The sequence below is a fragment of the Aquarana catesbeiana genome, linkage group LG08 (assembly GCF_042186555.1).
Source record: "Aquarana catesbeiana isolate 2022-GZ linkage group LG08, ASM4218655v1, whole genome shotgun sequence".
Taxonomy (NCBI): domain Eukaryota; kingdom Metazoa; phylum Chordata; class Amphibia; order Anura; family Ranidae; genus Aquarana; species Aquarana catesbeiana.
In genome coordinates, this window is record NC_133331.1 from 105,927,719 (window position 1) to 105,941,661 (window position 13,943).

General features: G+C 38.8%; 1 protein-coding gene across 1 annotated transcript in view; it reads left to right on the top strand.

Moving 5' to 3' along the window:
- RTKN2 (rhotekin 2) overlaps window positions 1-13,943 on the top strand; it is a 192,750-nt gene that overhangs the window by 98,797 nt on the left and 80,010 nt on the right. Inside the window, exons 5-7 of the mRNA XM_073596259.1 lie at window positions 3,761-3,878; window positions 7,903-8,100; window positions 10,564-10,658. Coding sequence (XP_073452360.1) covers window positions 3,761-3,878; window positions 7,903-8,100; window positions 10,564-10,658 — 411 coding nt within the window. The remainder of the gene's footprint in view (window positions 1-3,760; window positions 3,879-7,902; window positions 8,101-10,563; window positions 10,659-13,943) is intronic.

Consider the following 13,943-nt stretch of genomic DNA (forward strand, 5'->3'; position numbering starts at 1 on the left):
ATAATCTACTGTTTCACTAAAAATCAGCGAGAAAGCAGTTTAGATGTTTATCTCCTTACATGCCAATGTGGGTTGATTTATGTGGGCAGAACCACCAGATGTCGATACAAGAGAATCAACGAGCATGTAAATATCAAAAATGGTTTTAGAAAACATAGTGCCTCCAATCACTTTAGGATAAATCCCCATTTAAAAACCCTATTCTTTTAAAATTTTATGGGATTGATAAAATACAGTGGGACAAAAAAGTATTTAGTCAGCCACCAATTGTGCAAGTTCTCCCACTTAAAAAGATGAGAGAGGCCTGTAATTGTCATCATAGGTATACCTCAACTATGAGAGACAAAATGTGGAAACAAATCCAGACAATCACATTGTCTATTTTTGAAAGAATTTATTTGCAAATTATGGTGGGAAATAAGTATTTGGTCACCTACAAACAAGCAAGATTTCTGGCTCTCACAAGGATCTCACAGACCTGTACCTTCTTCTTTAAGAGGCTCCTGTGTCCTCCACTTATTACCTGTATTAATGGCACCTGTTTGAACTTGTTATCAGTATACCTGTCCACAACCTCAAACAGTCACACTCCAAACTCCACTATGGTGAAGACCAAAGAGCTGTCGAAGGATACCAGAAACAAAATTGTAGACCTGCACCAGGCTGGGAAGACTGAATCTGCAATAGGCAAGCAGATTGGTGTGAAGAAATCAACTGTGGGAGCAATAATTAGAAAATGGAAGACATACAAGACCACTGATAATCTCCCTCGATCTGGGGCTCCACGCAAGATCTCACCCCGTGGGGTCAAAATGATCACAAGAACGGTGAGCAAAAATCCCAGAACCACACGGGGGGACCTAGTGAATGACCTACAGAGAGCTGGGACCAACGTAACAAAGGCTACCATCAGTAACACACTACGCCGCCAGGGACTCAGACCCTGCAGTGCCAGACGTGTCCCCCTGCTTAAGCCAGTACATGTCCGGGCCCATCTGAGGTTTGCTAGAGAGCATTTGGATGATCCAGAAGAGGATTGGGAGAATGTCATATGGTCAGATGAAACCAAAGTAGAACTGTTTAGTAGAAACACAACTCGTCATGTTTGGAGGAGAGAGAATGTTGAGTTGCAACCAAAGAACACCATACCTACTGTGAAGCATGGGGGTGGCAACATCATGCTTTGGGGCTGTTTCTCTGCAAAGGGAACAGGATGACTGATCTATGTACATGAAAGAATGAATGGGGCCATGTATCGTGAGATTTTGAGTGCAAACCTCCTCCCATCAGCAAGGGCATTGAAGATGAAACATGGCTGGGTCTTTCAGCATGACAATGATCCCAAACACACCGCCCGGGCAACGAAGGAGTGGCTTCGTAAGAAGCATTTCAAGGTCCTGGAGTAGCCTAGCCAGTCTCCAGATCTCAACCCCATAGAAAACCTTTGGAGAGTGTTGAAAGTCTGTGTTGCCCAGCGACAGCCCCAAAACATCACTGCTCTAGAGGAGATCTGCATGGAGGAATGGGCCAACATACCAGCAACAGTATGTGATAACCTTGTGAAGACTTACAGAAAACGTTTGACCTCTGTCATTGCCAACAAAGGATATATAACAAAGTATTGAGATGAACTTTTGATATTGACCAAATACTTATTTTCCACCATAATTTGCAAATACATTCTTTCAAAAATCAGACAATGTGATTTGTCTGGATTTGTTTCCACATTTTGTCTCTCATAGTTGAGATATACCTATGATGACAATTACAGGCCTCTCTCATCTTTTTAAGTGGGAGAACTTGCACAATTGGTGGCTGACTAAATACTTTTTTGCCCCACTGGAAAGTGGGAGATATGAGGACCCAGGTGTCTCAGGCCAAAACTAGGTGGATTTTTGAGCTTTGTCTGACTCATGCCTGTTGGTTTGAACATTGAGGTAGATCTAAACTGCTTTCTCACATTTTTAGTGAAATGTTAGATTATAGGTTTTTATTATGTAATTTCTAGTGTATGGGAATTTTCTAGTGCTCTTATTTTTAGGAGTTAAAACATTGTGGACTCCATATACTAGCTCTATGGAGTTATACATGTGTAGATTGTACCACTTATGAATCTATAATTAGAGTATTTTTTTATTGCTCTACACATCTATGGGAGTATAAATATGTAATTATATGGTTTGTCCTCTAGATGGTGGTATAACCTGTATTGCTTGTTGTAATATTTAAATTTTAATTTTTAACCAGTAAAGATATAATTATGTTTTTTTTTTTTTTAACACATTTATTTGATAATACCACTCTCTTTTATATTATGTTCTTTTTTGCTGGAAGGCTAGAAGATTTATATGCCTATTACAGTTGATGTGAAGTATATGGAGTTGGACACAAGTGGATGCAATCATGGTCTCAGTGTTCACTATTTTTTATTACATAGAATATTGTTCTTATTATAGCATATAAATGGTAGGCAGAAACCTCCTTTTTATTTGGCAATTTTTGAAGTTTTTAATAATTTTGGGGATTTTTGGAAGCTTGAATACATTTGGGTTGATTCTGACCAATGGCATGGCATCTATTAGTATTTAGGCTCTGGTAAAATGACGACAGGCTTACTTCCTGATGACGCGCGCTTAAGTGAGAAATGCATAGAAGCGGGGCCTGATACGCACACTTACAGGAGTCCTCCACTTCCGCTTGGGTAGCTGAAATGCACGCCATGAGCCACATAGTGGTGACGGATCGGCTTCTGCTTTCCCTGAGCTGTTTTTATGCCTGCTGCATCTTGTACTGGACTATGCAAGTGCAAAATTTTAAGAAATTAAAAAATCAAGATTACACTTGCCTGCCTTTTGTGGCAGAGCCAATTCTAGAGAGTCCTGTGATGTGAGTTGGATGTATTCAGTAGAGGATATATGAGGCTGAAAGTCACGTTTATATACCATTTGCATATTGTATTGGAATCGTTTTTATCCACATACAGATGATTGATTGTGATGAGATTCCTGAAGGGGCTAAATCGATGAGATGAGGGGTTTCCTATATCACACGCTTAATGGTCACTTGTTGGCCGAGGTGAGCGCATTTTATTACCACTTCGGGTGAAGCACTATTGATTTAAGATTTTGGAGCACAAAGCACTTTAGAAGCACAGTGTTGGAGCATATATAGAAGAATTGTTTACAGTGCTTTTTATGGACTATTTGGAGTTATTTAATCATTGTGCACTTTATTGTATTTACACGGTTTATGAATTTTCACTTATTTTGTCAAATTTCGCCCTTTATAAGTAATATTTCATGAGTCTTCACACAGTAAACTTACAAAATTACATGATTGTTCAAATAAATGAGTAGGCTAGAAATAATCGAAATGCACTAGGGTAATGAATAGATGATTTTTAAATGTAAGCATAGAAATAGTTTGTTTTGTTTTAGGTAAAAATGAATCGCAGAAGCTGCTCCAATTTGCTGCATGCACAGTTTGTTTGTTTCGGCCCCATATATAAGAAGACTGAGAGAATGACTGAGAGAATCCTTTCATCCTCTACCAAAGATGGTTGGGGTTTGTCAAAGGAATTTAATTAACTTGAATATGTTAAAGGTGTAACAACGAACAGTGGCGCCTCTGGATAATCCCTAGGCCTAAAAGAGTGTTTCCCTGCCGTTTGTCAGCATGATGCCTAATTTAAATCCCATCTTATATGCATGTAGCCATGCAGACTGTGAGCATTAAATACCGTTCTTTTCTTTCTTTGCAGAATCGCAATGCTATGCTGTATTTTGCATGCTAAAACTGGGCCGTGAAATATTTGATACAGACATGGTCATTGTGGACAAAACCATGACGGACATATGTTTTGAGAACATAATTGTATTGTAAGTACCTTTTGCGTTTTTAGGTTACCTGGCCCTTACACAGAAAAATTTGCAGAAAACTGAAGCCACCTTTGGAAATGAGCCTACTTTCTTCTTCTGAGCACTTACTAGTGACAAAATATAAGAGAGATGGAGATGAGAGATGCTGGAGATATTTAGTATAACTGACACAGTGATATAATCATGACAGCCTAAATTTCACTTCAATAAAAAAAAAAACCTAAAAATCAGCATAAGAGAACATAACTTGGTTAGTATCACATATCCCTTATTTGTCTCTTAGGAGAAATCTTCCTCTTTCCTACCCCTCGCCCACCCTCCACAGTAATCTTTCGTGGCAGCAGAGGCTAATAAAACTAAAGGGCTGTCAGAAGCTCTCATCAAGAGCGCTCAACTAGGCCTGCCCTTTCCTGACAGCTCCGCAATTCATAGAAGCCGTACCACAGCTTCTATGAATGAAACATGATCTGTGAATAGGGGACGGACGAATGATTGATGGCTCCCCTCCGTTCATAGATCTTGTGTCATTCATAGTAGCTGTAGTAGGACTTTATATATGGTGGATCTGGCAGGGAAAGATCAAGCTGTCTTGATGAGGGCTGCTGACAACCCTTTAGTTATATTAACCCTTGCTGGGAAGGGGGTGGTAGGACGGTGTAGGATTTCTCCTAAAATAATTTGCACAAGGGACACATACTAACTGTAAGTTATATCCTTTAGGCACAACCAAAAACTTCAAAATAAGCACAAACGCCGACTTTAAGAGCAACCTATGTGAAACCAAATACAAACATGGGAATGAATAAACATTATATTCTTTGTTACAAGAAATTAACATCATTTTTTCAAAACTCTCAGCCAATAATGCCACAAATATATGTGTAACAAATAAATGTGTGTGAACCAAACAAGTCTTTTCCAAGGCCTTAAAAATAAAATAAATTCTGTTCTCGTTAAAGAATCGAAATTGTGATTCTACCCACCTCCCGATCTTTAAAACAGCATTTACCTGATTCTATATAACTATAAACAAAGTAACATTTCGTTCTTAAATCAAAGGAATGAACTTCAGTCTATAAATGAGGTCAGTTTAACCACTTAAAGACTAAACCTTTTTCTGACACTTGTTGCTTACAAGTTAAAATCAGTATTTTTTGCTAGAAAATTACTTGGAACCCCAAACATTAAAATATTTTTTTAGCAGAGACCCTAGAAAATAAAATAGCGATTGGTGCAATATTTTATCTCACACTGTATTTGCACGGCGGTCTTTCAAACTTTTTTTTTTGAAATGCACTTTAATTAAAAAGAAAAAAAAAAAAGGAAACTGTAAAGTTAGCCCAATTTTTTTGTATAATGTGAAAAATGATATTGCGCTGCCAGAATTGTGAGAGAATTGTGCTCTTTATTCTAAGCAAAACCGTTGATTCCCATTTTAGCCAGAATCGTGCAGCTCTACCATAATGTGAACATCACCCAAAAAACTAAATTGCAGTGCTGCCCACACCAGTGCTCTAAGTCACTCGTCAGAAATAAATGATCTCTGTGTTGAGAAAGGTCTGAAGTCTGTTTTTCACCGAAAACAAAATGTAACAGCCATTGCATGCCTGAACCCTGCCCAATGTGTTTTTATCATAAGGGTCTTTCTCAGGACAAATTACGTTGGAGGAGTTCAGGCACTTATTATCTACTCCATCTTGATTTCGATTACAAGGAAGCACTGGTAGAGGCATTAGTTTCAGATGTCAAGCTGGAAGAGAAGCCACTGCAGTCACAGCTCTCTGCTCAGAGCAGAGGGGAACTGAGCAATCAGCAGTGTTTGATCTCTGTTCTCAGTGCAGAAGACGGCAGGGGGCAGATGCCACATTGTATCGATGCTGCATCCACTTAGGTGAGTATAATGTGTTTTTTGTTTTTAAACCCTGAACTTCTCTTTTAAAGTTGAAAACAAAAACATTTCCCTCTTTCCCTAAACGCTTATCTTAGTCTTCTTTAGATCCTGCGCTGTGCCTGGCTTCAGCTTGTCTCTTCCCTATTCCTGCTCTCCCAGGCTTCACTGAGAGCAGCAAGGGCCATTCGGTTTTGGCCGAGCCACCCTGTGTGTGTCTATGGATCCACACAGTCCGGCCCACAAGTGTGCCTGTATGAATGCCTCCATAGCACAGCGCTCACTATGGGGGGCACTCATAAGTTTGGGGGAGAGTGTCGGCAGGTGATTGCCAAACAAGAGGTAAGGGGCCATCTCTGTGCAATATCAATGCACGGAGCTGGTAAGTATAACCTCTTTTTTTTTTTTTTAATTTCGTTTAAAAAGGTTGCCTTTTAGAGGCACTTTAAAAAGGAGTTTAAAAAGTAAAATTTAAATCAAAACAAATTTAAAAAGCCCTTGTATCCCTCCATTCTCCCATCCCAGCATACATATGTAAAAATGTGTACGTTTTGATGATGCACATTTAGCAACTGCCTAACACGTATTTGGTATTGCTGTACACACCAAAGTGAGGGAATTAATTCTAGGACCATTTATCTAAACTATAATTTATTTTTAAAAAACTCACTTATGGACAATATTGGGTGCATAATAGTAATTGATGCACACACATTTTCAGACCTGGCGAGTTTTCGATCTATTAATTTAACACAATGGGGGTTATTTACTAAAGGAAAATCCACTTTACACTGCAAGTGCACTTGAAAGTGGAGTCGCTGTAGATCCGAGGGGGACATGCAAAGAAAATAAACAGCATTTTAGCTTGCACCTGATTGGATGATAAAATCAGCAGAGCTTCCCCTCATTTCAGATCTACCCCTTAGATTTAGAGCGACTGCACTTCCAAGTGCACTTTTTTTTTTTTTTTTTTAAACATTGTTTATTATTTTTTTAAAAACAATATTAACAGAACAGAAATAATACAAAAGAAAAACAAAACAGTGTACGTACAATAAGCAGTGAGTACAATCACAACAAAAGCGAGTAAAATGCATCTGTTTTCTGGCAGTCAGAATACCTTAGAACCAGGAGAGTCGGGAGGAGGGGTAGGAAACTGATTCATAATTTCATCTACATATCTTCCTAAATCTGTTAGAGGCCTATACAAGTTTGGGTCAAGTCAGCTCATAAGCAGACATAAATTGAGCGTCCTGAGTCAGCAATCGCATAGCTTGATTATACATGAATCTCCCTCATGAGGGGCAAGACATCTCCGTCCCAATCTGGGCTAGCCGAGACTCCCCATGGGGTCAAGGCTGGTACCCTCATAACCCCAGTCTCAATCAAGGGTCAACTGTTCTTCACGAACCCAAGAGCCCCAAATTTTGGTGAATTTCTTTGGACAGTTGCGGCCTAGGTAGGTTAGTTTGTACAATGGGAGGGCGTTGTTAATAAGCTTTTTCCACTGCTGTATCGTCGGTGGTTCAACCCCCTTCCACTGGAGCAGGATTGCCTTTCTGGCGTAAAAGGCTGTTAGTGCACTTTCTAAAGCAGTTGCAGTGCAAAGTTCATTTGCCTTTCGTAAATAACCCCCCAATTTATGTTTTTTAGATTTAAATAAAAATTGGGGTTTTATTGTTTGTGTACACTAAAATGTAATTTTGGTGTATTTTTTAAGCTGCTTGATAAGCAGGTGAGAAAATTTAATGCAACATAAGTTTTCAACTACCATCTCTTTACTTTACAGGTTTTCTGCTTTCCAAACATCTGTTTTGGGGGTTTTAGGTAATCTTGGGACCAAAATGCACATTTCAATAATGGGGGGGAAAGGTTAAACTATCTAAATGCATATCCATATCTCTTTAAATGAATATACATCGTAAACTACTACAGGCGTTAGAAAATAGCTACAAAATTCTTATCAATACGCAACTGATTTTGTCCTTTTGTATGTAGTATCTTATGTTCTGTCTCACTTATAAAATACACTTAAGGAAACGTTGATTAATCCATCTCAGTTGTTCATGTGCTTTAATGTGAAGTGAACATTTGTTTTTATGATAATATATAACAGATGTTTAATTGTGTTTACAGCACGGAAGCAAGACCAGATTTTCAGTTAAAGCTGGAAGTATATAGCTGCTGCATGGAGGAATCGTCTATAACAAATACTCCCAAGAAACTTGCACGAAGGCTCAGAAACTCAATTGGGAAATCTACTGGGAAGAAATTTAATTCAGAGACAGAAGAATCTGAGCCAGAAGCTTTTGTGTTCTCAAATCTTCACATGCCGTGAGTTATTTTTGCAACCTTTTAATGTTACTATTAAAGTATATATGCCCAACTTTGTTGTTGCTGGGGAAAAATGAATGACTAGCTTAGTAACTTGCTTTTTGCTTCACGTCTTTGCTGATGGTAATGGTAAATCTTACGCAGAGTAGTACACTGTGAATACCTCTAGATGTCACCATTGGGATTGTGCTTCTTAGTGTTGTACTGACATAAAGGCCTCAAAAGATAATGTTGGTAATGCTTGTAAGATTACTTTTATACATGCTTTAATTTGCAAACATTTAAAGACAGCATACATACATTTAAAGGGAAAGTCTATTTTCAGTGCATATTTTGAGTTGCAATGTTATTTCTTGTATGTTAATGAACACTGGGTTATGTCATTCTGGTAAATTGGTTCATGATGTTGCCTTTAGGAGATTGGACACTGGAAAACAAAGTATTTAAAACAGTCAATGTTAACTCCACTGGCTCGCATCATTTGTTTTTTTTATTTTTTTTTGCTACAGCCAGAGAATTGGGACCAGCCTGTAATGCACCCTTCATTTACTGGGCTCTGCTGTTGTGCTCTCCTGGACACTTTGGGGGTGACTTACTAAAGGCAAATAGAATGTTCACTATGCAAGGTTGTTTGCTCTAGGGTTTGGTGCATGTGAGGAAATGAAATAAAATGGAAGAACAGTTTTTTTATTTTATTTGTTTTGCACATTAATGGATGACTTCAGTCACCAAGCTCTAGGGCAAATTACCTTGCAAATTGCCTATTTTTATTTTAATAAATCAACCAGTTTCTGTAACTTGTGAGTTGCCGCAGAGCTCTTTACAAGTCCAGGGCTATAATGCATCTGTCTGGTGGAACTTTGTAAGTTTAGGGTTTTGCCCTTTGAAGGTAACCTGCTTACTACTGTATTCCACATGTCCCTGCAGGGATCCGTGTCGGAGCTCTGGCAGCGACACTTTTGGTACTAGGCTGGTTACTGGAATGGAGCACTGCACCATTTTTTTTTAATTTTGCACCTAGTTGCCCACTTTTCTGAGTCTGCTAGGCCAAGTAAATCTGTTGCTCAGCTTCTTTGTTGCAATCTACACAGCCTATCCTGTGTCATTGCCCAACGCATGGGCTTCCTGTTGCCTCTAGTAATGACAGAGTTAAGAATGGCATTAACCCTTCCTGCTTCTGCAGTGGATTTGTGAGTACCCCTTGTAGGAAATTCCTCATGTTATGGTGGATCATAAGCGCAAGGGCAATGGTTGTGTGGGCCTTGTCGGCTTGCGATCCACTAATAGTTCCAAAGTGGATTACATCCTGGTAAAGGACCTGACACCGATAGTCAAGATCACCGTTCCCTGCTTCCCTTTCTCTTTTTCAGAAGAGGCATGTACTGTGACATTGAGAATGGGCATCCAAGCTCTGCTGTGTCACTGGCATAACTGTTCCAAAAGTTACTAGCCTGGGTCCTCTTTGAAGCCCCCAGCTTATTAAAATGTTTCCAGTACTCACTATACAAAACCGATTGCAGTAGTGATTGGCCTAAGCCAGATGGGCCTCCCTCCTAGTTTATCACTTGAGAAAGCCTTTTCTTCCTGAAAACCAGAAAGCTAGTGCAGGACAAAAGGCTTTCTCAATTGATGTACCTGTTTATATGTCCACCAGTGATTGATTTTCACATTTCATTGAACTCTGAATACGGTTAGCTCTCCTATGTGGATGGCATGTTGTTCTGAGGCTTATGATACTTGGCTATAGTGCTATATAGGATTAATATATGGACATGTCCAGGGTGTTTTCAAATGGATTTAACATATATTATTCAATGTAAAATAGCATGCTCATTCATATCCTTTATGGCTGCATCTTTGATATAAAACCATTCAACAAGTGGATCCTGAAGAAGCCTTAAGGCAAAATGCATTGAACCTACTGTGCTATCTTTGGGCTATTTTCACTGTATATGAGATGCTGGAATCTGCAGCTGTGATTACTTGATTTTATGGGAAAAAAATCTGTTTATATATAAAAACATTTATGAATATAAAGTTTTTTTTGCTTTTATGTTTGGGCATATCAAATATCCCCTTTTTCTAATAATTTTTTGCTCTAAAGGTACACACCAGGTAAAACTGAAAGTTGGCCAAAGCTTTTGTACATAAAGCAGCCTACCAGCTCTGTTCTTCAGCTTTGCATCCAGACATTGCCATTGTATATTAGCCCTCTGCTCTCTACTTCCATTAGTTAGTAATATGGACATCTGAAAATTACTGCTAGTAATGCAGGTGAGCTATTCCTAAAAAGGCAGATTACAGATGATTGGCTACTGGTGGGTTATTTAGGCATTATGGATGGTAATGTACCTATTATGAACATGTTGGCTAATAATGCATATTTTAAGTTTCAGTTTAACTAGTGAACACTGGTCCTGTCTGGTAAGCTCTCACCTGATAATCCGCTTTGTCATCTCTTAGGGGAGCAAAATTCAATTTATTGGCTCATAAAACATTCACTTTGGATAGTGTGGAGGACAACTTCAGTACCCATACTCTTACTGTGGCTGGGCACGGTAAGTCGCACTGTACTAAATGTTTATTGCAGTCCACGTTTACTTCATGGCATTATCTGCCTTAACGCATTTAAATAAATTTTGAAATGGGATGTCTAGCAAAAATAATATATATATATATACACACACAACCCCTGGCAAAAAGTATGGAATCACCACTCTTGGAAAATGTTAATTTAATTGTGTAAAAAAAAAAAAAAAAACTAATTACAGACATGCCTCAAAACTATTTTCATTTAACATGCCAATCTTCTGGCTTTAAGAAACACTTAAAAAAGTGTAGTGTAGTCAGTTGCACTTGTTTTTGCAGATCAAGCAGTGGAAAAAAAAATATGGAATCAATTCTGAGGAAAATATTATGGAATCACCATGTACTTTGCAGTTCTAAAAGAAACATCTGCATCAGATTACATCCTGAAAAACAATGTCATCATAACCAAACATCCTTTCAATTGGTGGAATAAAAAAGTGTCCAAAATCTCAATATAAACTTGTGTATTTATTGAAGATTTAATGACCGTCCTCTCCCCCTTACCTTTACCTGACATGCAACCCCATATCATCAATGATTGTGGAAATTTATATGTTTTCTTCAGGCATTCGTCTTCATACATTTCATTGGAACGGCACCAAACAAAAATTCCAGCATCATCCCCCTGCCCAATGCATATTTGTAATTCATCGCTGAATATCACTTTCATCCGATCATCCACAGTCCACGATTGCTTTTCTTTAGCCCAGTGTAACCGTATTTTTGTCTGTTTTCATTTGGCTTTTCTGTATGTAAATCCCATTTCCTTTTAGGTGATGTCTTACAAGTTCGATCACAGACATTGACTCCAGTTTCTGACCATTTCTTCCTCATTTGTTTTGTTCTGAATCTTATGTTTTCAAGGCATATTGCTTTAAGTTTTCTACGCTTTTAGTTTTTTTGACGCTTTGATGTCTACCTTGATCTACCAGTACACTTCCCTTTAACAACCTTCCCATTTGATTTGTACTAATGAAAACCATCATTACCACCTAAACAGAAAAAAACACGGTTACAGTGGGATAAAGAAAAGCAATCATGGACTGTGGATGACTGGATGAAAGATTACAAATCTGCATTGGGCAGGGTGATGATGCTGGAATTTTTGTTTGGTTGCGTTCCGGTGATATGTATGAAGACGAATGCCTGAAGAAAACCTACAAATTTCCACAATCATTGATGATATGGGGTTGCATGTCAGGTAAAGGTACGGGGGAGAGGACGGTCATTAAATCTTCAATAAATGCACATGTTTATAATGAGATTTTGGACACTTTTCTTATTCCATCAATTAAAAGGACGTTAGTTGATGACATCATTTTTCAGGATGTAATGTAATGCAGATGTTTGTTTAAGAACTGCAAAGTACGCGGTGATTCCATATTTTTTTCCTCTGCTTGATCTGCAAAAACAGCTGCAATTGACTACAGTTTTCTATCTTTTTTTCTTTTTTTTAAGTGTTTCTTAACCACCTCAATACAGGGCACGTACACCCCCTTCCTGCCCAAGCCATTTTTCAGTTTTCAGCGCTGTCGCACTTTGAATGACAATTGCGCGGTCATGTTACACTGCACCTTAATTAAATTTTTATCATTTTTTTCCCACAAATAGAGCTTTCTTTTGGTGGTATTTGATCACCTCTGCGGTTTTTATTTCTTGCGCTATAAACAAAAGAAGAGGGACAATTTTGAAAAAACACAATATTTTTTACTTTTTGCTATAATAAATATCCAATTTTTTTTTTTTTTTTAACAAATTTTTTCCTCAGTTTAGGCCGATACGTATTCTTCTACATATTTTTGGTAAAAAAAAATTGCGATAAGCGTATATTGATTGGTTTGCGCAAAAGTTATAGCGTCTACAAAATACGGGATAGATTTATAGCATTTTTATTATTTATTTATTTTTTACTAGTAATGGCGGCGATCTGCAATTTTTATTGTGACTGCGATATTGCGGCGGACACATCGGACACTTTTGACACATTTTTGGGACCATTCACATTTATACAGCGATCAATGCTATAAAATTGCATTGATTACTGTGTAAATGTGACTGGCAGGGAAGGGGTTAACACTAGGGGGCGCTCGAGGGGTTAATGTATGACCTAAGGAGGTGATTCTAACTGTGGGGGGAGGGGACTGACTGGGGGAGGTGACCGATCGCTGTCCCTATGTACAAGGGACACGCCATCGGTCTCCTCTCCTCTCTGACAGGACGTGGATCTGTGTTTACATGCACCGATCCACGCTCCTGCTCTGTTACCCGGCAATCGCGGGTGCCCGGCGGACATCGCGGCCGCCGGGCACGCGCACCGGGTCCCGAGTGACACGGCGGGCGCGCGCGTGCGCCCCCTAGTGGCTCGGGAAGGCGAGGACGTCATATGACGTCCTCCCAGAATAACAGAAGCCTCGTCCAGCCGTCATATGACGGTGGGCGGTGGCTTAGTGGTTAAAGCCAGAAGGTTGGAATGTTAAATGAAAATAGTTTTGAGGCTTGTCTGTGATTATTTATTTTTCTACACAATTAAACAATTGAATGAACATTTTCCAAGAGTGGTGATTCCATACTTTTTGCCAGGGGTTTTGTGTGTGTGTGTGTATGTGTGTGTGTATATATATATATATATATATATATATATATATATATATATATATATATATATATATATATATATATATATATATATAATGTATACCATTTCCCCATGTTTAATCCCTTTTAAAAATAATGCAAGAATTCCAGAACACGAGGTTGGCGGTCTTACGGATGTCTCACCTGAGGTCCAGGGACAGAGGTCTCGTTTCCAGGATGTAAAGCGTCGGCTCAGAGTCCAGAACCTCACTTACCCACGTTATACCTGGCACAACTTTGTGTGGTGGGTAATGACCATGTCTTAAACTGCTTCAGTACCAGGCACCTTTACCACCTTGCTGTCCAGGCCAATTTTCAGCGCTGTCACACTTTGAATGACAATTGTGTGGTTATGCAACACTGTACCCAAATGTTCACACAAATAGAGCTTTCTTTTGGTGGTATTTTAAACACCTCTGGGGTTTATTTTTTTTTTTTTTTTTGCTTAACCATTTCGGCCCCAGACCATTTGGCTGCCTAAGGACCAGAGGACTTTTTCCAATTTGGCACTGCGTCGCTTTAACTGCTAATTGCACGGTCATGCAATGCTGTACCCAAACGAAATTTGCGTCCTTTTCTTCCCACAAATAGAGCTTTCTTTTGATGGTATTTGATCACCT